At 38.2% G+C, this 25229-nt stretch overlaps 1 protein-coding gene across 2 annotated transcripts in view; it reads right to left on the bottom strand.

Moving 5' to 3' along the window:
* PPP2R2A (protein phosphatase 2 regulatory subunit Balpha) overlaps positions 1-25229 on the bottom strand; it is an 81457-nt gene that overhangs the window by 40753 nt on the left and 15475 nt on the right. The window contains exon 2 of one of the 2 annotated variants that reach the window (XM_039250425.1): positions 5295-5433. The exons of the other annotated variant lie outside the window; for it this stretch is intronic. Coding sequence (XP_039106356.1) covers positions 5295-5310 — 16 coding nt within the window. The 5' untranslated portion in view covers positions 5311-5433. The remainder of the gene's footprint in view (positions 1-5294; positions 5434-25229) is intronic. 2 annotated transcript variants of the gene reach the window in all.

The following is a 25229-nucleotide window of genomic DNA, read 5'->3' as shown; positions in this document are numbered from 1 at the left end:
CACAGAAGAGCAATACTGGTAAAATATAAGAAAATATCCACTCAAATTAACATTTTCATTTCTTAATGTTTATTTTTGAGAGAGAGAGAGCACGTGCACGTGAGCATGATAGGCGGAGGGTCAGGGAGAAAGGGAGACACAGAATCTGAAGCAGGCTCCAGGCTCTGAGCTGTCAGCACAGAGTCCGACAGTGGGGCTCGAATCCATGAACTATGAGATCATGACCAAACTCTGATGCTTAACTAACTGAGGCACCCAGAGGCCCCTCAAATTAATTTTTAAATAACACATCATTTTCTATCTCTTAAACTAGAGGAAAAATATAAATTGCTCTATCTACACTGTAGAGAGAAGCACATCTTGTTATTTTAGAAAACTATTTCATAATTTATATCAACAGCCATAAAGCATTCATTCTCTTGGAACGTCATGTCAGTTCCAGAAATCATCCTACTAAAATAACCCCAAATTTTAATTTTTGTTTTTAAAATCTTAAATGTTTATTTGTTTCTGAGAGAAAGAGAGCACACGAGCAGGGGAGGGGCAGAGAGAGAGGGAGACAAAGAATCCGAAGCAGGCTCCAGGCTCCCAGCTGTCAGCACAGAGCATGACTAGGCACTTGAGCTCACCAACAGCGAAATCATGACCTAAGCTGAAGTCAGATGCTTGACCTACTGAGCCACCCAGGCACCCTAATAATCCAAAGACTGAATAGAAAAAAGGATAAAGATGTTTACTAATGTCTTTCAGTTATCTAAAGTGTTAAAGAATATAAGGGAAACATCAGATGTTCTTATTCTGCCAATATGTGTTCATATTTTCCTCTAATTTTTCTTGAAATACTCCTCCCTTTTCACCACTTTCCACTTCTTTAACTTAATGGCAACAACAAGAAGACACCTGGAGATGTAGCCTCAGCTCTGCTATTAATAATTCGACCTCAAGTGAAGTGCCTGAGTGACTCAGTTTAAGTGTCCAACTCTTGATTTTGGCTCAGGTCATTATCTCAAGGATTGTGAGATCGAGCCCCGCATCAGGCTCTACACTGATAGCACGGAGCCTGCTTGGGGTTGTTTCTCTCTGCTCCTCCCTGTGCTTCCTCTCTCTCTCAAAATAGATAAAGTTAAAAAGAAACAATTCAACCATGAGTTAAGTCGATTATGAACTTCAAAATCTCAAAGAAATTTCATCTGCAAAGAAACATTGAAAGACGATTTCTCTCTTCAGAGAATTTATCTTTCACAGAGCATATACAACACGTATTCATACACTGAACACATTTAGAATAATGGCTGGAGAAAAATAATGTACTTCCATCAGGAAAACTTCAAATAAGGAAGATTAAAGACCTGTAAGACAACACATCTGCAAAAGCTGCGTTAACTCCACCTATGACCATGGGTGTCTGTCAGGGACCTCACTCTGACAAAAATGGATGTCAGATTTCTTTGTAACCTGGAATTCATCAACAACAGTGATTTAATGGAGGTTATTTTCTGTAAGTTATAAGCCAATCAATGTGAAATCAGAATGGAACCGAGGCAATGAAGCGGGATTCTGCTCTGCTCAACCCCCGCCACTGCTACAGCAGGAAACCATGGTGCTGGAGATGCTTGTGTTGTTGATAACAACTATACTTCTTTGAGATGGGGTCTTTCTCACTTTTACACAGTAAAAGTAAGTAGTCACAAACTACTTACATACAAGTGATAATGCATACACACATAGCAGAGAAGTCTCCATTTATCAAAACACTTGGCGATTTTTCAAACATCACTGAACAAAAGCTGCACAGCATAAGAATTAACTAAGCTGAATCTTTATTTTCCATAAATTAACTTAAGCCTAATTTTAGATTTACATTAAGAGTTGCAAAGACCATACAGAGAGTTCCGATACAACTTCACCTTACACTGCTATGGTTTATCTGTCAGAAATGAAGAACGAACACTAGAATATTACCTAAACTCCACACTTTATTCAGATTTCACTCATTTTCCCCTAGTATCCTTTTGTAGTTCAGGATCCCATCCAGGATCCCATATTGCATTTAGTCATCTTGTCTCTAGCGTCCTCTGGTCTGTGACTGGTTCTCAGACTTCTCTGGTAATCTTGACAGTTTTGAAGAGTAATGGCCAGGTGCTTTACAGTAGTAGGTCCCTAAATTTGAGACTGTTTTTCTCACGGCCACACTGCCATTATGCCTTACTGGCAGGAAAATCACAGGGATGAAATGTGATTCTTACTATATTATTCAAGGGTACATCTTATCAATAGGACTTATTGATGTTAACCAAGATTATCTGGCCAAGATGCTGTTTGCCAGGTTTCTCCACTATAAAGTCATCCCCTCTCCCCAACAAGGAAGGTACTCTGGTAGGAAGTTATTAAGTGCAGTCTACATTTAAGGGATGGGGATATTAAGCACTACTGCTTTGAGGAGGTGTATCTGCATATTTAGAATTCTTCTCTAGGGGAAATTTGTCTTTTCTCCCCCACTTCTTTATTCAGTTATTTAACAGTATGAACTCATTTATTTATTTATTTCATACTTTGGGATATAATCATACTATGGAATTTATTGTATTGTTCAAATTATTCCATATTTGGCCACCGAGAGTTTCAGGTTGGATTCTGGATCCCTTTGATGGGATGCTCCCATCCTTCTGTTGGTGTGGTTTTTAAGCACTTCAGGAACTTTTAAAAAATGTAACTTTCATATATTCTGAATCATTACCATAAATTTCACATGATTTCTAACTTTTTCATTCTATACTTACATATTAAGGTTTAAGAACTGAACTATCTTGGTGAGTTCTAAAAGAAGAATTAATATTGGGAAGAAAAGGAGTAAATACAGTAAAAGTCAGCCCCATAACTAATTCTCATCCATGAAGTATCTGACCAGGAGGAAGATAGCTGTGCTGAAATAGATTTCTCATTTGATCAATTGAGGTTCTAAAACTTAAATTGTATGTTAGCTTAGAAGTTTTAACATATGCCTGCAACTTGGACCTCAGAATATTAATCTCTTAGTACGCATCGATCTTGTCTTTTCAGATGTTGGAGAGGAAGGGGTGGGAACACAGTGGGTATGCTCATCACCTTTATATCTGCTAAAGTCAAGGGCCTGCTGTCAAAATGTTCTGGCACATGATAGTACAGAAATTAATTCTCATTTTGATCTGATTTGCTTCAACACCCAGAGCTCCCATTAAGAAGCATGCTAATTTGGGGGCATATGAGTGACAGTTGGTTAAGCATCCAACTCTTGATTTGGCTCAGGTCATGATCTCACAGTTGTGAGATCCAGCCTTGCATCAGGCTCTGCCCTGGACATGGAGCCTGCTTAAGATTCCCTCTCTCCCTCTGTCTCTGCTCCTCCCCCCATCCCCGCACACGTACTCTCAAAAAAATAAACAAATAAATTAATTAAAAGCATGCTATTTTGTTTGGACACAATCTACTATCATGATCTTTTTTCGTTTATTAGTTCAATATACCCCTAATACAGCAAACACTGAATTTTAGGATTGACCCCATATAGCTAATAAAATATGATTAACTCAAATTTCTTCTCAAAGGCAACTAATTACTCCTCGATGTAAGAAAGTATTTTCCTGGATAATGCCTCTACAAAATGTTACCTTCTTGCTGAAAGGGTAAGCTAGCTTTAGGTTGGTATTTCCCTTTATGATGCTCCTTTATCACTGTTGACCTCTAGAGGGAGCTCAAAGTTTTTGTTACCTTTTCTGAAAGGTCAGGTCCACCCTTTCCACCCAAGTGGTATATTCAAGATTTAAGAACATTTTATTACGGCCTAAAAAGTATGTGCCATCCTTTAAGGAATCTCTTGCTCCTATGAAGAAAGTAAGGCTTGACCTACTCACCTGCTCTTGGGGAAGTGGGCCCCAACCATTTCCTCCTCTTTTCCTTCCAGACTATCCTGAAGTTTTCTTTCCTACCTGGCAGTGACTAGGGCATACTACCGTAACCTGAGAGGCTGAAAGGAAGATGGCTGTAAGAACTGGGGTCAATGCTCCCTCTTGCTGACTTGTTACTTTCAGTGGAGCAGGACAGTGTGTCTATCTTCCTCATGTCAGGGCACACACAGAATAGTGTTTGTAAGGCACACTAGTATAAAGGGAAGATTAGGCTACTCGCGTCTGTTCAGGAACTCTGATCAGCTAAGCACCCCCTGTCCAGCTCAGCATGCACCGCATAGGAGCTGAGGGATTATCTTAGCATACCTGTAATATATTCTTGGGGCCAAATCTATGAGAAACTTGTGCAGGAAATGATGAAAAGTCAGACTGGACATTTCTTCACTTAACCTGCCTATAAGACCCTGTGGAAATAACTAAGGCTCTTAAAGATTCAGTTTCCTCATCTTTAAATACCTATCTCACAGAGTTGCTTTGAGGGCTAAACAAGCAAGAGATGTAAAGAAATGAGTCTTGAATCAGGCACATGATAGGCAGATGTTGGCTGGAGTTTGGGCTTTGCTGCACGAAGCAGAAGCAAGCACTGTAACCTTATCTGTTTCTAGGCTACTGAGGCCAATCTAGCTTAGGTAGAGTTCTCCAAACGGTTCAGCAAAGCTCCTTGGAGACTGAGGCTAAAGCCCCAACTAGTAAAGTGTCAGAGCTGGCCTGCTTCGCTGCTTCTTTGCACATACAGATACTCTCAACATAAGACGGGGTTACAGCCAAATAAACCCATCATAAGTTGAAAATACTGTTAAGCTGAAATGCATGTAAATGCACCTAACCTGCCAAACATCATAGCTCAGCCTAGCTTACTTTAAATGTGCTCAGACCACTTATATCAGCCTATAGTGAGGCAAAATTACTAATACAAAGTCTATTTGGATAATGAAGAGTTAAACAGCTAAGCGTATTGACTGTTTACCCTTGTGATCACATGGCCAGCTGGGAGCAAATACCATACCATCTGGGAAAAGATCAAAATTCAAAGTACAATGTCTACTGAATGCATATTGCTTTCGTACCATCATAAAGCTGAAAAATCATAAGTCAAACCATCATTAAGTCAGTGACCGTCTGTACACTTCAGAAGCCGGATGCAGCAGGACTGGTCATAGGTAAAATTCTATAACTCCTAGGTCTCTGGACCAAAATATAACTTTGATTATACTATGACTTCCAACAATAAAGTGAGTGCTAACAGCCTTTGTAATAACCTTTTATCAACCTCTGACTCAGTGAACAGGAACATGGTATGTGATAGGCTCAAAAAAGACCACTGGCTATTGATGCTCATACAGAACCTACATTGTAATGTTGCCATGAGAGTCAGGGTCCATAGGGTAATTTCCAGAGATGTGTTCTGGAACCAGTCTCCCTTCTTTTTAACTTGTTCCTGGATAATCTGATATCATGTTTGGATAAAATGGAATGGAACCATACCCTCCTGCAACAAAGAACAAAAAGATAAACAGTTGCTAATACATTTACTCTATAGGTGTGATCTTAAAAAACAAGCCTTGGTGTATTAATGTTACATATGTTAGAATGAAGAGCTTGAAACTGACCATTCTAAACCTAAAGTGACCATCTTTATTAGATGTTCACAAACTTTTAAGTGGCTCATAATTCATTCCACAAAGCAAATCTCATTAAAGTTGCCTTATCAAAATATAATGCAAATAGTTTCCATGGAGATTATACAAAGCAGTAGCACACAAAGCTGTGCATCTATGCATGCCTTAAGATATTTTTATAACTAGAATGGGAATCTGGTTATTAATATCTGCCTAAAATCTTTACAAACTGGGGTTATTATGGCCATGCTAGAAGAACCAGAAAGCCCTTCACTGTCCATCTGTCTTTGCAGAGTCACACTTAGCTCCACTCTGTTTTGACAGGATTCCTCCTGCTCAGCTACAAACCCGCTACAAAGGGGTAGCCTATTTACAGAAAGAAGTCAGAGATCATTAAGGTATGTTACAGAAAATTTTACAGACTTTACCCCAATGATTAAAGGGAGCTCACTGTGGAGTTTTAAATACGAGTAATCCAATTAGATGTGCCTGTAGATTACTCAGGCAGAAGTGAAAAGAACTGGGAACTGGGAGAAGTAAGTAGAGGGAAGTCTGGTGACCAACCTGGAGTCACTCCTGAAATCCTGGTGAGCAATGATAGTGATCTCAGCCAGGACAGTACAGTAACATTATCATAAGTAGCAAACACCTAAATGTACTTATAGTATGTTAGGTATTTAACTCTCACCACAAACCTATAGAGTTGATTTTAGTAACATTACCTGCTCCATTAACTAAACCACGAGGTACAAAGGGACAGAAGTGTACAGATTTTAAAATACATTTATGAAATATATGCTGCAAGGCTCAATCACTCATAAGGTGTGGAGAATAAAGATGAAAGCAAGAATAATAATGCCCAGGTTCTTATGGCCATTAAGTGTACTTAATACCATTAACAGGCTGATGTTTGCCTTATATCAAGTATTCTTTAATAGCATGTAAATGGCCAATACAAAGAAAAATTGGCAGGTTTAAACAAAAAAGTTAGCCCCCATTCGTCATGAATGATTTCAACAAAATTCTCCACCAAAAGAAATATATCACATACTATTATAAAAAAAGAAATTTATTCCAGAAAAGTCTTTTTCCCCATCTTTTCCCTTTTTTATCCTGTTTCTCTCAGCTTTGGCAGGTTAGTTTGTTCAAAGTGATGCTCCTAACCAGTGCAAATTATATTTGCACTGCAATTCATGGTCTCTACTAAACTTTTTAAATAATTGTAATCATGCTTTTCCAATGATTTGAGATTTTCACATGACTCCGTTCTCAAAGATGCAATTTCTTTCATGAATCTCATTGAAAAATAAAAGTATGCATTAAAAGTTTTCTCCATTTACTTGAGCTAAACATGTATTCCTCTAATTCTGGAAACTGGTATTTTTTATAAATCTTGTGCACTTCTGTTGTTTTGCTCATTTTTAGGAGGGTCATTCCTTCCGCAATATTTGAGTGAGCACTGAGCACATGCTAGACATTCAAGTGTGACTAGCATGTCTCGTTGCTGAGGGTAAGAGAGCAAATAAAGATCCCTGCCTTCGTGGAACATACATTCTAGTGATGGAGGCATATTATAAACAAATAAATATAAAATGTATCACGGTAGTATTAAGCAGAATAAAAATAAAAATAGAAAAATAGAAAGACCAACAAGAGAATAAATAAAAGTAATGAGGGTACGGCATTAGCTCAGGTAGAGTGGTCAAAGAAAGCCTCTCTGAGGTGACCTAGGCAGAGACCAAACGGAATTAGTCATCCAAACTTGGAAAGTATTTCAAGCAGGCAGCCTAAGTAGAAATGTTGCTATATTTGACAAGACTACTTACATAATAAGGTGGTAGAGGAGATGGAGCATTTGGCGGAGGCCAGATATACATACAACCTTGTAGGCCATGGTAGAAGGGCTGTGGATTCGTTTTAAGAACGGTTAAGAAGTCCGTGCAGAATTTCTACCTTGTTTTCAAGTGATTATGTACTGTGAGACTATAGCGCAAAATTGGGGGGGGAAAGGAGAATGGTTCCTAAATTACTGCAGTCACATAAGCAAAGATAAGGACTGTCTGAACTAAGGTGGCAACCACAGAGAGATGGGTAGAGTCAGAATACACTCTGCAGAGAGCACTGCCAGAATTAACTAATGGGTAGAAGTTATCAAAGGATGATTCCAAGGTCTTGCAGTGTCATTTACTGGCAAGAGACACACCAGAAAAGAGCAAGTTTTGGTTAAGAAAGGAGCCAAGAATCTCATTTTTACAACTTTAGTATTTATTTCAACCACACATGCAGTAGAAATGTCATACAGGCAGCTAGATAGATTTGACAGCAGTTTAGGGAAGGAAGGGGAGATATAAATTAAGAAATCATCGGCTAACAGAAGGCATTTAAAGACTAAGTAGGATTTTCTGTTGAATGAGTACAGGAAATAAGAGATGTGGCCTGAGGACTGAGCCCTGAGTTCTCCCACATTTAGCACTAAACTAGCTAGTAAAGGAGACTGCACAGGGAACTACCAGTAAGGTAGTAAGGCAGGAAGAGCTTTTCTGGAAGCCAGGCATAGAGTTTCTTTTTTCTTTTCTTTTTTTTTTATTTCTAGGAGAGAGAGAGAGAGAGACAGACAGCGTGAGCAGGGGAGGGTCAAGAGAGAGGGAGACACAGACTCTGAAATAGGCTCCAGGCTCTGAGCTGTCAGTCAGCACAGAGCCCAACACGGGGCTCGAACCCATGAACCGCGAGATCGTGACCTAAGCAAAAGTTGGACGCTTAACCAACTAAGCCACCCAGGTGCCCCAAAGAGCTTCTAAAAGGAGGCAGGGATGAACTGTTTCCCAAAAAGTGCCCAGATCAAGTAAAGGGAGGGCTGAGAAGTAAGTGTAGATTTGGTGGCATGAAGATTTTCTGTGTGATTTCAACAAAAGTGGTTTCAGTGGATAAGTGTCCTTAAAATAAAAGCTGTTACTGGGTGTTATATGGACTCCAACTTGACAATGAACTGTAATAAAAAAGTAAAAAAAAAAAAATTTTTTTAAAGGAAAAAAAGAAAAATAGAAAAAATAAAAAATAAAATATTTTCTATAGTTTTGTTTAGCAATTGTCAGAAGGAGAAACAGCTCTGGAGTTGAGCTGTTGTAGGCTAAAATCATTGCTCTGACACTCTGAAATTTACTTCAGAGCTGCCATCAATGAAGATTTCCCCTTTTTTATACATCTTGGGTTATTCTGAGAAACAGAGGGTTAAACAAACAGGACTCTGGAGCTGATTCATCATGCTTCTGAGCTGCCGACTTCCCAGGTACCCGGATATACTAAGAGTAGAATTTTTTCAAGAAAAGTACTTCAGTGACATACTTTCAAATCATTACAAGCCTGAAAACTGACATTGTTATCCTGCCTATGTGAAGTTTTACCAATTTAAGATTCTTAGGCTATAACAGCTTTCTCCTCAGGGTTTTCTAAATGCCATTTCACTATCTTTAAGCACAGTGCTGTCCAACAAAACTCCCTACTGTAACAGAAATCTTCTGTTCTGCACTGTCCAACATGGTAGCCAGTAGCCACGCATAGCAATTTATTGAGCACTTGAACTGTGGGCAGTGAAACTGAAGAAATAAATTAATTGTATTTTACCTAACGAATTTAACAGCCACACTTGCTACTGTTAAATAGCACAGCTGTAGGATACAGAAGACAAATGAAATGCTCATCTGATAACACCTTCCTTTGCAGGTAACCTGTTTCTTGTCAGGATACTTGTACTATTTATTTCTATACCCTAAAAATTTTAAATCCATTAGTCTATTTCTAGATATGGATCTCATTTATTTTGCTTGGCATGCACTTTAGTTATCTGTATCAGAATATTAAAAGACCAGATCTCATGGGAGTTGTAGAGAATTTCAAATGAGTTTCAATGTGAAAAATACTTGGCACATAGTTAGTGTTTAATAAACTTTAGCTATATATTCCCTGGGCCCTTTTGATCTGTTCTCTCTAGGAAAATTTTTACTGTTTCTCTGACTTTGTTTTATATGTTAGCTCTGATCTCTCACTCTGAACCTTTATTATACACTGGATCTACTCTGTGTTTCTTATACTTGTGCCTATATAATTTTCATCGCATTTTCTCCTCTGAATTGTAAGAATATATCTTTTTTTTATTTTTTGACTTTTACAAGTAGTTTATTGTCAAATTGGTTTCCATATAACACCCAGTGCTCATCCCCACAAGTGCCCTCCTCCATGCCCATCTCCCCCTCCCCCCCACATCCATCAGTCCTCAGTTTGTTTCTCAGCATTCAAGAGTCTCTCATGGTTTGCCTCTCTCCCTTTCCCCCACCATTTCCCCCCTTCTTCTCCCCCATGGTCCTCAGTTAAGCGAATTGTGGGAATATTTCTAAAGCCCTCTGCTACCACTCCAAAACTCAACAATTAAGAATCACAAATTTCACTTACTCTTTCCTGCTCTGATTCTTTTTTCCCCCCAAATGTTCAGGAGCTTCCTTGAGAGCAGTAATTAGTTGTTTTTTAAAATTGTAACACTTCCTTATTTGTTTTGTTTTTGTTTTTTGCAAGAAGTCCCTATCACAGGAAATCACTTGCTCACACTGGTCACCTTCTTATAGACTGAGCCTGTATGTGTCTACCTGTTCATGTATTCATCTTTAAAGAGAAAGGGCTGCGTTTATGTAACATTTGGGAATTGTGTTAGGTTTAATCAGAAAACATTCAGAATCAAGTTCAAACCTCGGGGGGGGGGTGGGGGGTTCTTCCTTTATTACTTCTCAACTGCTGCCTAACAAATTACCCCAAATTTAGCAGCTTAAAACAACAAACATGTACTCTACTCTCTCAGTTTTTCTTGGATCAGGAATCTAAGCATGGCTTAGCTGGGGGCCTGCAGCTCAGATCTTTCACAAGGCTTCAGTCAATGTGTCAGCCAGGGCCTCTGTCATCTTCAAACCTGATGGTGGAAGGATCTGCTTGCAGTCCAAGTTCATACACGTGACTGTTGGCAAGCATCAGGTCTTCACTGACTGTTGGCCAGAAACACCAGCTCCTTGCCTCACAAGCTCCACAGAGAAGCTCACAAAATGGGAGACTGTTTCCCTCAGAGCAAATGAGGGAGGACACCCAACATGAAAGCCAAAGACTTTTTGTAACCTAACCTCAAGAGTTTTGCCATCAAGTTAGTCCACTCACTTTTGCCATACTTGGAGAAATCACCAGGTCCAGCCACACTCAAGGGAAGGGGATTACATAAAAGACATGAATCCCAGGAAGCAAGGATCATTGGGGGCTATCTTGGAAGCTGCCTGCCACACTTCCTTGGTCACCATACAGATTCAGTAATATGTGGTCAGGTCATAGCACTGCTGGCCAAATAAGGTAGGTTCAGAGCAGGAAGTTTCAACTATGTGTTCATGGTTAGTCTCTTTCCTGCAACCATGGTAGGGAGCCCTTCTTTACTGATACTCCCCTTAGTTTTCAATCCTTGCTTCAAAGTACAAAATCTCATACCAACTAACTACTCTATGGACCACCCTGAAATTCTAGTTCAAAATAGGTCTTTCCTCATACCCCAGGAAGGCTTCTCAACCACAAAAATGAACACCAGAAAGAACTTCCCTCACTACATTTCTTTCACATTTGTACCTTTTCCTGCCAAAATTCTTTTTAGTTTAGTTATGGCACACTTCCAGAGTTTCCAAGGAGACTGAACTCTCCCATTATCTTGCTGGTCATTTCAGTGTGTTTGTCTGTTTTAACACATGGATTTAAATCATCATCTTCCACAGGAAGTCAACACAGTGATTTGTTTAAGTAAAGTACTTTACACATTCTTTAAAAGACTCTGTTTTGATAAATAGGACAGGAAATGCCTGTTGGTTTTCCTACCCATATAATTCAATTCTGTTGTTGGATAAAACAAAGATGTTTTAATCTACATCATCAATCCCGAGGACACATCCTACGATGGTAATTTAAGTAACTAAATTGTGATGATTTCCAAAAAATGCCGTGTCACCATACCTAGCATAGAAACACTTTCACAATATACCCATATAGAATCAGACTCGCAGCTGCTCAGCAGCACGAACGATCACACTACACGTGGTTGTAAAGAAGCCCCTACAACTATATACAAGCAGTAGATCCCTTGCACTGTGAAAAAAAATCTAACCCTTAAACACAAATCTTAAGTCAGAACACCAACAGCGTTCTAACTCACAAACCAAAATATCCATTTCTGATTTAACAACATAAAATTTTTTCCTACATTACTCCTCTACCCCATCCACATTCCCCTGGAAATAATTTATTTGCCTTATTTTCTTAGACTACTAATAAACAGGTTAGGAGGAGAATCAACAGAGACTAAATCAGATGTCAACAAATTTTCTCATCCGATGATACTCTGGTATAGAGTATATACACTCCAGGATAATCAGACTTCAGGTTTCTTACTCTCTGCTGATGAATACGCAGAAAACAGAATTAAGAAGGGACTTAACACAGTAACATTAAGCACAAATAACATACCGCTGCCCGAGACCTAACCTACACAAGCAGCCAACCTGTACAGACATGCAGAGTGCCTGAGGGATAAACCCTGCATCTGAGCTCTCATGAGATTTCTAGGTGATATGTTCTTAGCCAAAGAAAAGGGATTTTCAAACATCTCAGCACTTTACTTAAGGAATAAAATTACTTATTACCTCAGCAAACTTGCAGGGCATAAAATCAACACACAAAGCTCAACTGTGCTTCTAAACACTAGCAATGAATAACCCAAAAAGGAAATCATGTAAACAATTCACTTTATAAAAGCATCAAAAAGAATAAAATATTTAGGAATCAATGTACTCAACAAGGTGAAAGACCTCCACTGAAAACTATAAAACGTTGCTAAAAGAACTTAAGATAAATGGAAAGACAATCCCTTGTTCATGAACTCAAAGATTCATAACTGTTAAGATATCAATACTACCCAAAGTGATCCACAGATTTAATGCAATCTCTATCAATGTCTTGATGGCCATTTTTTGCAGAAATAGAAAAATCTATCCTAACATTCATATGGAATCTGAAGGGACCTAAATAGCCAAAACAATCTTGGAAAAAAGAAAAAAGTTGGAAGTTTCACTCTTCCGGATTTCAAAAAATACTACAAAGCTACCATAGTCAAAACAGTGTAGTACAGACATAAATGTAGATACATAGACCAATGAAACAGCGTCCAGAAATAGTCACTATTCTAGTCTGACTATGGTCACATGGGCCCACAAAGATGGTCAAATGCTTACTGACAACGTCTTTTCAACACCTGGTGCTGGGGAAATTAGATATCCACATGCAAAAGAATAAAGGCTGACCTCTTATCTTACACTGTTTACAAATATTAACTTAAAATGGATCAAAGACCTAAATATTAAACATAAAACTTTTAAAGAAAACGGAAAAAAAGTGTCTCATGACATTGGATTTGGCAACGATTTCCTGACTATGATGCTGAAAAAAAGGATAAATTGAACATCGTCAAAATTAAAAAACTTTTTGTGCATCAAAGGACACAAAAGTGAAAAGGCAACCATGGAACGAGAGAAAATATATACATACATATACGTATATTGGTATACGACAATCATTTACCTGATAAGGAATTATATACAGAATACATACAGAATTCCCGAAACTCAACAATTAAAAAAATAAAACCAATTTAAAAACAGGAAAGGGAATTGGAAAAACATTTCTTTTAAAGGAGATACACAAATAGCCAAAAAACACATTAAAAAGATGTGCAACATAACCAGTCACCAGGGAAAGAGAAATCAAAACCACATTCAGACACTACTTCATATCCATTAGAACGGCTATTATCAAAAACAAAAACCAAAAATAAATAGTGCTGGTGAGAATGTGGAGATATTAAAACCCATGTATACTGCTGGCAAAGATGTAAAATGGAACAGCCACTGTGGAACAGTATGGTGGCTTCTCAAAAAGTCAAACACAAAATTAGCTTATGATCCAGCAACTGCACTTCTGGCTATATACCCAAATACTCTAAGAATGGACCTGAATAGATAATGGACCACCAAGGTTTAATAGCAGCATTATTCATGATAGCCAAAAAGTGGAAACAATCCAAATATGTATCAACAGATGACTGGATAAACAAAGTGGTATTAAATACAAGGAAGGAAACTGACACAGTCTATAACATGGATAAACTCTGAGCACTGTTATGGACTGAATGTTAAGTTCTTTTTTTATCTCCCCCATTCTGTATTTGTATCTTTTTTCTCCTACAGTGAGAACCCTACTTCCCTAATCTGTAGCTTTTTGTCAGAATATCAAGGTGAAAAGAATCTGGATCTTTAATGAAATAAGCCCCGAATTCATGTTGAAATCCTAACCCTTAGTGTAGTATGAGGATGTAGAGCCTTTGGGAGGTGATTAGGTCAAAAGGGTAGAACCCTCATGAATGGGACCAGTGTCATTACATAAGACATCCCAAAAAGCTCTCTCATCACTTCTGCCATGTGAGGACAGTAAGAGGACAGCCATCTGTGAGCCAAAAAGCCGGCCCCAATAAGATACAGAATCAGCTGGCACCCTGATTCTGGACTTTCCACAACTGTGGGAAATAAACTGCTTAAGCCACGCAGGCTATGGTAGTTTGTTATGGCAGACTGAACAGACTAAGGCGAGGCCGTTACGCTACATGAAACAAGCCAGTCATAAGAGGACAAATATTGTACAATTGCACTTCTATGAGGTAACCTAGAGCAATCAAATTCAGAGACAAGTAGAATGGGAGTTGCCAGGAGCTGGGAAAGGGGAGAATGGAAGTTATTGTTTAATGGGAATGAAGTTTCAGTCTGGTAAGATAAAAAAAAAAGTTCTCAGGCACCTGGCTGGCTCAGTTGGAGAAGGGTGCAACTCGATCTCGTGGTTCTGAGTTCAAGCTCCATGCTGGGTGTAGGGATTACTCGACAATAAAATCTTAAAGAAAAAGTTCTGGAGATGGATGGAGGGGATGGTTCCACAATGCGCACATACTTAATGCCAATAAACTGTACACTGAAAATGGTTAACACAGTAAATCTTTTTTTTTTTTTAAATGTTTTATTTATTTTTGAGAGAAAGAGAGACAGCATGAGCAGGGTAGGGTCAGAGAGAGAGGGAGACACAGAATCTGAAACAGGCTCCAGGCTCTGAGCTAGCTGTCAGCACAGAGCCCGACACGGGGCTCGAACTCACGAACCGTGAGATCATGACCTGAGTCAAAGTCGGATGCTTAATCGACTGAGCCACCCAGGCACCCCTAACACAGTAAATCTTATGTGTATTTTATCAGAATAAAAAATTATTTGTTATCCCTCATAAGAAATCCCAATAAGAGCAATTAAATACAGGGTTAGTTAATCCACTGGCTTATCTCATCAAAGATCCAAATTCTTTTCATCTTCACCTTCTGACAAAAGATAGCTACAGATTTGGTAACGGAGGTTCTCTATGTAAGAGGAAAAAGATACAAACATAGGATGGGGGAGGTAGAAAAAGAACTCTGTGATATTCAATCTAAACTGGCAGATCTGTATAAACTAGTATTTTCCCAATTTCATCACAAATTATTTTAATCATATACAACAGCAGGGAGAAAATTCAGGGCCACTCTTGTTTTATCCATAAAGCCATCCCATATTATTTTGTGCATATTCCAAATACCTAAGTATTTCACCCATAAATACTTCAAAGGTATCTCTAAAAGATAAAACCACCATTTTAAAAATAACCAAACACTACCAGACCTGAGGAAAAAAAACAAACAGTACTTCCTTAATATCAAATATCCACTCTACTGGAGATGTTCAAATTTCTAATTCTTAAGTAAAATAAATTCTTTTTAACTTTTTAAGGTGTCTAATTACAATCCAGCAAGTTTTACAAACTACAATTGATATATTTTTACGTCTTTTTAAATCTTTTTTAAATACAGGTTCTGCCTCTTGTTTCTTGCAACGTATCTTTTTGAAAAAACAAGGTACTGTATCTCATCCTGTATGAACTCATAAATTAAAAACAAAACTGCAAAATCCTTTTAATTTCCTAGCTGTCTAGAAAAAATGACATTACAATAGTAAAGAAAAACACTTGATCCTAGAATGGTTTCTAAACACCATTCCCTATGAAAAGAACCCAAAACTTCTGGGGCGCCTGGGTGGCTCAGTCAGTTAAAGCGTCCAACTTCGGCTCAGGTCATGATCTCACGGTTCGTGGGTTTGAGCCCCACAGTCGGGCTCTGTGCTGACAGCTCAGAGCCTGGAGCCTGCTTCAGATTCTGTGTCTCCCTCTCTCTCTCTGACCCTCCCCTGCTCACACTGGCTGTCTTCTCTCTCTCTCCCTCTCTCAGAAATAAATAAAAAACATTTTTAAAAATTAAAAAAAAAAAAAAAGAACCCAAAACTTCTTAGAAAAATATTGATTCAGAAAAATTACACTCTTGAAACATCTTGTGTCAGAAAAATTGGGAGTGATCAAAGACTAACTAGGATATGTAAAGGGGGCACAGGAGGGACTTGATGCGTCTATTTCACAGACCAAATTTAGGACCATTTAAGCAACAAAAGAACAGTGGCATGAACAGATTAGGTGACATTAACAGATTATTACACAGATTAAGAACCTATGAATCCACAGTGATACTAAAAAGGAAGAGAGTTGGGAGATTAGGAAATCACCATTCCGCATGCACCAATGTAATAACTACCTCAGGCAAGGACCATCAATGAATATTTATTAATTATACAGAAAAAAGTTGGGTTTTTTAATTTTTTGAGACATCTGGCAACCACTACATAATCAAGTGATCAAATTAACAATCATCAATAGCGGGACAAATTTGCATGATTTGAAGCACCAGGAAATACACATTATGTAATACGTTCTGCCAAAAATGTTTAACCTGGATTTTATACGAGGAAACGGCGAAATCCACAAAGTATGGTATTTTAGAAAACAAGCTTTGACGCTTCAAAATTAACAGAATGCTTTGACTGGATCCTGGATTCAAAAGAAAATTTTAAGGACAGATTTTGAGCCACTTGGGGAGGTTTAAATATGGACTGTGTAACAGAAAGCATTTATGTTAAATTTCTTAGGTATGATAATGTTATTGTTTATGTAAGAGAAAAGTCTTCTTAAGAGATTAATGCTAAGTTAGTTAGGGGCAAAGCATATGCTGTTTCCAACATGTTTTCAAAAGATATGGGGACAAGAATGCAGGTGTAAGTATGAGAGGAGAGATAAAGCAAACGTGCCAACATGTTTGTAACTGGTGAATATAATTAAATAATAATTATAGTTGTATTTTTCAACTTCTTTGTAGGCTTAAAAATTTTCAAACTAGGGGCGCCTGGGTGGCTCAGTCGGTTAAGTGTCCGACTTTGGCTCAGGTCATGATCTCACAGTTCATGAGTTCGAGCCCTACGTCAGACTCTGTGTTGACAGCTCAGAGCGTGGAGTCTGCTTCGGATTCTGTGTCTCCTCCTCTCTCTGCCCCTTTCCTGCGCGCTCTCTCTGTCTCTCAAAAATAAATGTTAAAAAATTTAAAATTTTTTTCAAAATAAAAAGTTGGGACAAGGGAGAGAGAATATAGCAGCTATAAATATATTCTCATATATTACAGCAAAAAGAAAGGAAGGAAGGAAGGCAAGCAAGCAAGCTCTCTTCTTGGGTTTCTTTTTAAAGGGCTGTAAAGCCTTTCACAGAACCACCCCCACCCCACCCCCATCCCTGGCTCCTACCTGCAGCAAAAGAGCTCTTCATATATCATTGTATAGATCTAATATTATCTGTCTGACCTCATTTCATATTTAGCTTAGTCCTAAAACCATGAATCCACCTACAATGAAAAAAATGTCAGTCAGACTGGACTTTTCCCACCTAGCCAGCATGAAAACTAAGATCTAAGCTGGGAAGGTCCTCCCAAACCATCACTGAAACAGATAGTCTCCCCTACTCTACCCAGGCTAGATAAGGGCACTCATCATTGGGGGAGGAGAAGTCTTACCTCCTAAAAAGGAGATGTAGGCCTATCCCACCCATCAAACAAGACACAAGCAAACTAAATTTGGCTCTCTAGGTCTCAGGGTTGTTAAGTTCGAACCCACACTGGTGTAGAGATCACTTACAAATAAAATCTGTAAAACAAAAGAACTATACAAATGTTTTATTTACTAGTATCAGGGGATGAGTGCTCTTCCTGAAAAACAAAGAAGAATTAATATTCCCTCTATGTCTTGGCTTCAGGAACAAATGGTAATTCCCAACAGAAAATTATGATCTTAGCTGCTCTGCAGCCAGTAAGTGGCCATAATCTTACATTCTACTTACAAATGTCTTTACTTGGAAATAAACATTTTAATTAATTAAAATAAATTTTAGGAGTAGAAATAAAACTTAAACTCATTTGCATCTAATAAAGCTAACACTTTCTCTGATATTTTAAATACATAAATAAATTTCACATATGCACTGGGTCAACAAATATTTCATGAGCACCTACTATCTACTATGTATGCCAGACATCGTCGCAAGTGCTTTATTAACAGTAAATAAAGACCCACTCCTTATAGAGGTTAATAAATCAGAACATGTGTCAACATTTAAAAATGGTAGTAATAAATTTTTAAAAACCTCAATGCTTTTGGCTGATTCCTTAATGCCTAAAATTTAGGTTTGAAAATGGTTGGTTAGTATCTTTTAATTTGTCATCCTTTGCCGTACTTGAGGGAAAGAATTTCACAATATTCTGATGTTTGGTATATTAAAAACCATAGTACACAACCTTAGAATTTAGAGCTAAGAAAACAATCATCTACTTCTACACAGAAAAAAAAAAAGAAATATGAATTCCGTGCATTCTACTGTTTCATGGTAAACAAAGCGATTACCAAGTGTTCTGGGACACGAAGAAAACTCACACTATAAACATTTTATTGATACACTTGTTAAACACAGAAATTCACAATTCATTTCTCTCTCCCCTCTAGATCCCACTAGAATGACAATAAATGAATAAAAGAGACGAAGGAAACAACAACAAATGTGCCAGAAGACAGAAAACAGGTAACTTACAGAATAAAAGAAACTGAAACCTAAGAACTTATGGAAGGGGTTGCCAAGAAGAGGCGAGCAGATTCACCCTGCAGACCCTGCACAGGGTCAGGAAAGGACGAGAGGAATAACGCTCAAACAGGGTTACCAGCTAAAACATCTGTTTAAGATGCAAGAAGCCCCACTCGCACTTTCTAAAGTAGCTGGATCAGAGGTGACAGTAGTCGGCGCTAAGGCTGATGGTGAAGTTCTGCACTGAAAACAGGATTAAGTGATCAGGCACATACAAAAACCATGAGCTGTTCAGTTATCCTCCTGGCTCTCAAAATATTCAGTAGCCAGGCTTGAACATAAGCTTCCCCCCCCCCCCCCGGCCAAGCTTCCCTCTGACACAGGACACTGGAAGTTCCTTTTCACACTGAAACAGTGAGAGTCTCTGGTTCAACACCTTACTGTGAAGCTCACAACTGACTAGATCTGTCCATGATTGCAATTATTTCCAAGTCTGCTTCCTTAGCTCCTCATTCTTAAATGCTATGGACAACCAAGGATCACCAGATAGTGCAATCTGCTGGCATAAATAAGAAAAAGGGAACGCGAAAGTCCGATAGAATGCCAAGATTAGAAAGAAAAAAAAAAAATTTTTTTTTTTTAAATTAATCTCAGGGCGCCTGAGTGGCTCAGCTGGATGAGCGTCAGACTTTCAGGTCATGATCTCATGGTTTCTGAGTTCAAGCCCTGCATCAGGGTCTATGCTGACAGCTAGAAGACTGGAGCCTGCTTCAGACTGTGTGTCTCCCTCCCTCTCTCTCTGCCCCTCACCCACATGGGCATGGGTGCTCTCTCTGTCTCAAAAATAAACATCCCAAAAAAATTAATCTTCTTAAAAAGAAAGGTGGAAAAGGAACAAAGCATTTCTTAAAACATAACTGGAAATGTAAAAAATCTGTGAAAGAGTTGGAAACAAAATTGAGAAATTCTAGAATGCAGAACAAAATTTAAAAAGAAAAAAAAATTGGAGGATGGGTGTAAAAAGCTCAAAATCTATATAATAGGAGTTCCAGAAAGAACAAATAAACAGAGAAGGAAACAGCTAAAGAAAAAGAATCCCCAAGTTGAAACAGCCCAATGAGGACTAGCCCAGTATCAAGGCACACCATCCAATAGGAAAAAAGAAGAGTAAACATGACATCAGCCTTCTCAAAATGCAAGGATAGGCACTAGCAGACAAAAGAAATGCCTTTCAGGACGTCTGGGTGGCTCAGGTGGTTAAATGTCTGACTCTTGATTTCAGTTCAGGTCATAATCTCACGGTTTGTGAGTTCGGTGCATGAGTTCAAGTCCAGGCTCCATGGTGTAAGCTTGGGATCCTCTCTCCCACACCAGGCTCCATGCTATAAGCTTGGGATTCTCTCTCCCTCTCTCCTGCTTGCGCGCACACACTGTCTTTCAAGATTAAATAAACTTAAAAAAAAAAAAAACACCACAAGAAAAAACACCTTCCAAATTCTGAGGAAAAATGATTTCCTATAACCAACCCAACCTTGAGGTTGGAAAGTAATATAAAGACATCTTCTCCAGGCAAGCAAAATCTCAAAACCTGTACCACCCGTGAAATCCGAATACTGGATGGTATGCAGCACTAAAATGAGGGAGCAAACCAAAAAAAGAAGTTATGGGATCCAGGAACACGGAGATCCAACACAGAAGAAGCAAAAGGAAGTCCCAGGATGGTGAAATAAAAATAAGAACGAAGGAAAATGCAAGGACAACAGCTATACAATAAACTTAGAAAAAAGCCAGTCCAGACTGAAGGATAGAGCTCAAGGCAAAAGTAAAACAGATAGAACACCTGATTTACTCCAATATACTGACAGAAGATTTAGTCACCTGTCAGAAAATCTAAGGGTGATTTAGTGACAGATTCACAGAAGACAAAGCAAATCACTCTAGACTGAAATAACAAAATGGAGCAATCCCCAGAAGGTGGGGTATGTGTGTGCATCATCTGATTCTTTTGACAATGAAGAAAATTACACGGAAAGGTGCAGAAAGAAAAGTGATGACAGATTAGAAAACAACAACAGATGAAAAACAAGGTAATTAACAACTCTGGAGAAAATGTCATAGCAGAGAGGATATAACCATGATACATGGCAGTAGTGAAAAGTATATGGACATAATTATGTCCATCTTATATGAAGTTCCTATGGCTACTGTAACATATTACCACAAATTTGGTGGCTTAACAGCACAGACTTACTCTCTTAAAGTTCTGGAAGCCAGAAGTCCAAAACTCAGTTGCATTGGATTCAAGGTAGAGCCTGGCTAGGCTTCTCTTTGTAGAGGCTTAAGAGAAGAATCTGGTTTCTCTGCTTTTTAAACTCTGGAGACCACCCACATTCCTTGGCTTATGACCCTTTCCCTGCATCACTCCAAATCTCTTGCTTCTAGTATCACATCTACTACTTCCTCCTTAGATCTTATCGTCCTCTTTTCCTTGTAAAGGTCCTTGTGAATACATTTATGGCTAGGATAATCCAAAATAATCTCCCTAGATCAAAATCATTAATTTAATCACATCTCTGCTCCTTCTCCAGTGAGGTATATTCACTTGTTCTGGGGATTAGGATGTGGATATCTTTGAGGGGTAGGGGAAGAGCATTATTCAGCCTACCACAACACTGAACATTGGTTTAAACAATAGTAATGGTATAGCAATATTGAGAAAATAGGTGCAATAAGAGGGGCAGAAGAGAACTAAACTCTTAGCTACCATTTACTTCTGAGGACATCCATAATTGATAAACAGCGGCATATATCTAGAAATAGGGAAATAAACCAGTTTAAAGGGGATGTAAGGTGATGACAGGTCAAAGGTACAGAAAACTTGTTACTTTTCCTCAGAAGTATTTTGAAATTACTGACTTGTTAAACTATGTCCCTGAGGTATACAGAGAAAATGAAAATCAACTTAAAATAAAACTAAGATTAGGTGGTTGGGAAGGGAGAGAAATCCTGGAGATTGAAAAGTTATCTCCAATGTTAACAAAGCAAACAGAAAATCATAAAAATTAAAACTAAAAAGATAATCATTTATACTTATTAGAAATCTGTGTTAGAGGGTATAAAATAATCAATTAAGGAGTTAATATCTTATTTCCTAAATTCATCTTTTTCACAGCACTAGGTAAACAATCTATTTAAAAAAGCAAATTGCTAGCAAAAATAAACCTTTATGTATACTAAGATACTGGCCTGAGCTAAACTTGAAATACAAGCACAAACTGAATCTAACAATTAGGTACGGCTAACTCGTAGTACACTATGCTGCAAGCTGCTCTTTTAACAGCTAGTACAAAGCTCCCCAGGAGGTGTTTATTCATTTATTGAGCAAATGTTAAATTATGTGAGAACAGCACAATGAATCTATTCAGTCTGTCAGAAATGCTGAGTAAAAGAATTAAGATACTACTGTACCTGTTCTCCCTTCCCCTGAAAAAGGCTATCAGCTAACTGCCTTTCCCCTGGAAGTGGAGACTGTAGACCGACACAGCAGTGGCGGTGGTGGCGGCAGCAGCAGCATGGCCCTCACTGTAGCGAGTCAGAAGTGCAAAATCACAGGCTCCACCCTGGATCTACATAATCTGCAGAATCATAATCTGCATTTTAAACAAGATTTCAGGGAAATCCGTAAGCACATAAAGCTTGAGAAGTACTGGTACCCGCGAATAAAATTCTTTTGACAAAAGAAAACACAGAACACTTCTGAATAAGGAAGCAAAGAGAGAAATAAGGGTGTTCACCAATACAATAAAATGTGCTTTCTCTTCAGACTCCTGTAAAATTTTTTATGGGCTCTACATCTATTCATCAGTCTGCTATAGGTCTGGTAAAGGATTCAGAGCATCATATAACATGACAGAAACAGAGAACATCCCTATAGAGAGAAGAACAGGGCTTTTATTAAGAGCCTCAGCAGTTAAGGGTCAATCCTTCTAATGGGATTTTCCTGAGATCACACTTCCAGGCGCTCTGAACTCCGTTTCTACTTGCCTGGGGAAAATGAAACCAGTAGTGAAGGATGCTTTGGCTCTAGTGCATGTTCAAAGCCCCACCCCTCAAGTAGAGTATCCAATCACAGGAAAGAAAAAAACAATGCAGGGACTTGAGAACAACAGGAAAATGGAACCAAAAAAAAAAACCCACTGAAGAACAAACTTGAACTTCTATTTTGAATTTACCAAACTTAACAGTCAAAGTACCGGACCCCTGCCGAGCCCAAATTCTGATAAAACTAATATTCCTACTTCTATCTTTGGATTCCCCAAACTCCTAACTCAACCAAGCTAAAGCTGTATTCATTAATGCAACATATACTTATTTAAAGTGCCTATAACCTGCCCCAAATCTCAAAAACAACTAGTTTATCTTGACTTGTGGAGTTGAACAGGCATTTACTCCATTAATTTTTAATCTGTTATTTCTGTTAATCATGCAATAACTAAGCAACTCCACCAACTAATTTTCCAAGCCCTAAGTATGCCAGTAAGCACTCATACACATTTAATCCTCCGAATAACAAAGCAAGTACTATTAATCATCCTTATTTGCAAATAAGAAAATGAACAAATAATAGTCCTCAAATGTTTTTTTCTTACCCTCTGCCTGGCAAAAAACAAACAAAAAAAATCACTTCATTTAGAAAAGACTTTCCCATCTACTCTAGATCCAAATTACTTCTTCTTTGAGCTTCCATACAACTTTCCCCAGCTATGATGATGTAAAGGGAGGGGTTATCACAAATAAGCAAAGTATCCCCAAAGAATAAAGGACATGAACAGAACCTACATACTTAAACATGCTCAAACAAATAAATGGAAAAGATTTTACTGAATGGTATTACTGTGCTAGACACTGTCAACAGGTTAGGAAATGGGTACTGCTGGAGGAAGTAAAACCAACACCAACTTTCTAAGGCAATTTGGCAATACTTTACATAAGCCAGAAAAAAAGGTCTTATCTTTTGACTGGCAGCTCCACTTCTAGAAACATACCCTAAAGTATTAAAATTCTCACAAAGATATTCATCCTAAACTCATAACAGCAAAAACTGTAAAAAAATAAAATGCCCAAATTAAGTACAAGAGCCATTTATCTTTCTAGATGTTAAATAGAAAAAAAAGCAGTAAAGCAGTAAAACTATACTTGTAAATCAAGTTTTTAAAATATATATTCACAGCAGAAAAAGGACAGATCTATGCCAAAATGTGAGATGTTATCTAACAACGGTGAGATTATGTGATTTTATTATCTGTTTGTTTACTTATGGTAGTAATAAAGTGAGAAGAATCAAGGCTCAACTACTGGCTCCCCCACTTGCCACTGTGACCTTGATCAAGTTACTTTACTTAATCCTTGATTTCCTCATCTATAAAATAAAAATAATAATACTTATCCTCAGAGGCTGGTTGAGAAGATTAAATGATAATGCACGCAAAAAACACTGATAGGCAGTTAGCTAAGTTTCTTGAGCACTTATTTTTAAAATATGTCAAACAGTTTATGTTTACATTCAGAGAATTTTTTCCTTAAATAAAAACCCTTAATGCTGGGGCAACTGGTGGTTCAGTTGGTTAAGCGTCTGACTTTGGCTCAGGTCATGATCTCACAGTTCGTGAGTTTGAGCCCTATGTCGGGCTCTGTGCTGACAGCTCGGAGCCTAGAGCCTGCTTCGAATTCTGTGTCTGTCTGTCTGTCTGTCTCTCTCTCTCTCTCTCAAAAATAAACATACGTTAAAAAAATGGTTTTAATCCATGAAACTATATTCTCACCAACAGTGAGAGCAGTGTAAAAACCATCACATTTTATACAATGCTAACAAAATTTCCAAGAAATCTGGTTGAGAATCAGAGATTGTAGACTTAAGAACAGAAGGAGCTATGTATTTACTAAATAGTCAAATAGACACATGGGGGGTGGGGAAGACACATTTGGTCTTTAGGATCTAGCCTACTCTCTAATGTCTAGTTTAGTCCTAATTAATCACCAAAAAAAAAAAAAAAAAAAAAAAAAGGACTTAATCACTTCAGACATCATCAGGAATGGTAAGATCCAAATGGAAAAATACTCAAGGTCTAATAAGACACAGACTCCAGGTATCAATGAACCCAAATTGTTATTTTAAAAAATGTTTTTTTAATATTTATTTTATTTTTGAGAGATAGACAGTGTGAGCAGGAGAGGGGCAGAGAGAGACAGAGACACAGGATCCAAAGCAGGCTCCAGGCTCTGAGATGTCAACACAGAGCCTGACACAGGCCTCGAACTCACGAACTGTGAGATCATGACCTGAGCCAAAGTCAGACACTTAACCAACTGAACGACCCAGGCGCCTCCCCCCGCCCCGAATTGTTATCTTTAAAGACTTGGATACGTTAGACATTATTACTTTATTATTAGACATTATTATTTCCTAAATTATACTCAGCTTTAGAGTCTACTAATTGCACATCTAGACACACATCCCAAACATGTACAACCT

This window comes from Hyaena hyaena, unplaced genomic scaffold (assembly GCF_003009895.1).
Source record: "Hyaena hyaena isolate Hyena2069 unplaced genomic scaffold, ASM300989v1 scaffold_370, whole genome shotgun sequence".
NCBI classification, from domain to species: Eukaryota; Metazoa; Chordata; class Mammalia; order Carnivora; family Hyaenidae; genus Hyaena; species Hyaena hyaena.
This window is presented reverse-complemented; position numbering and strand designations above follow the sequence as displayed.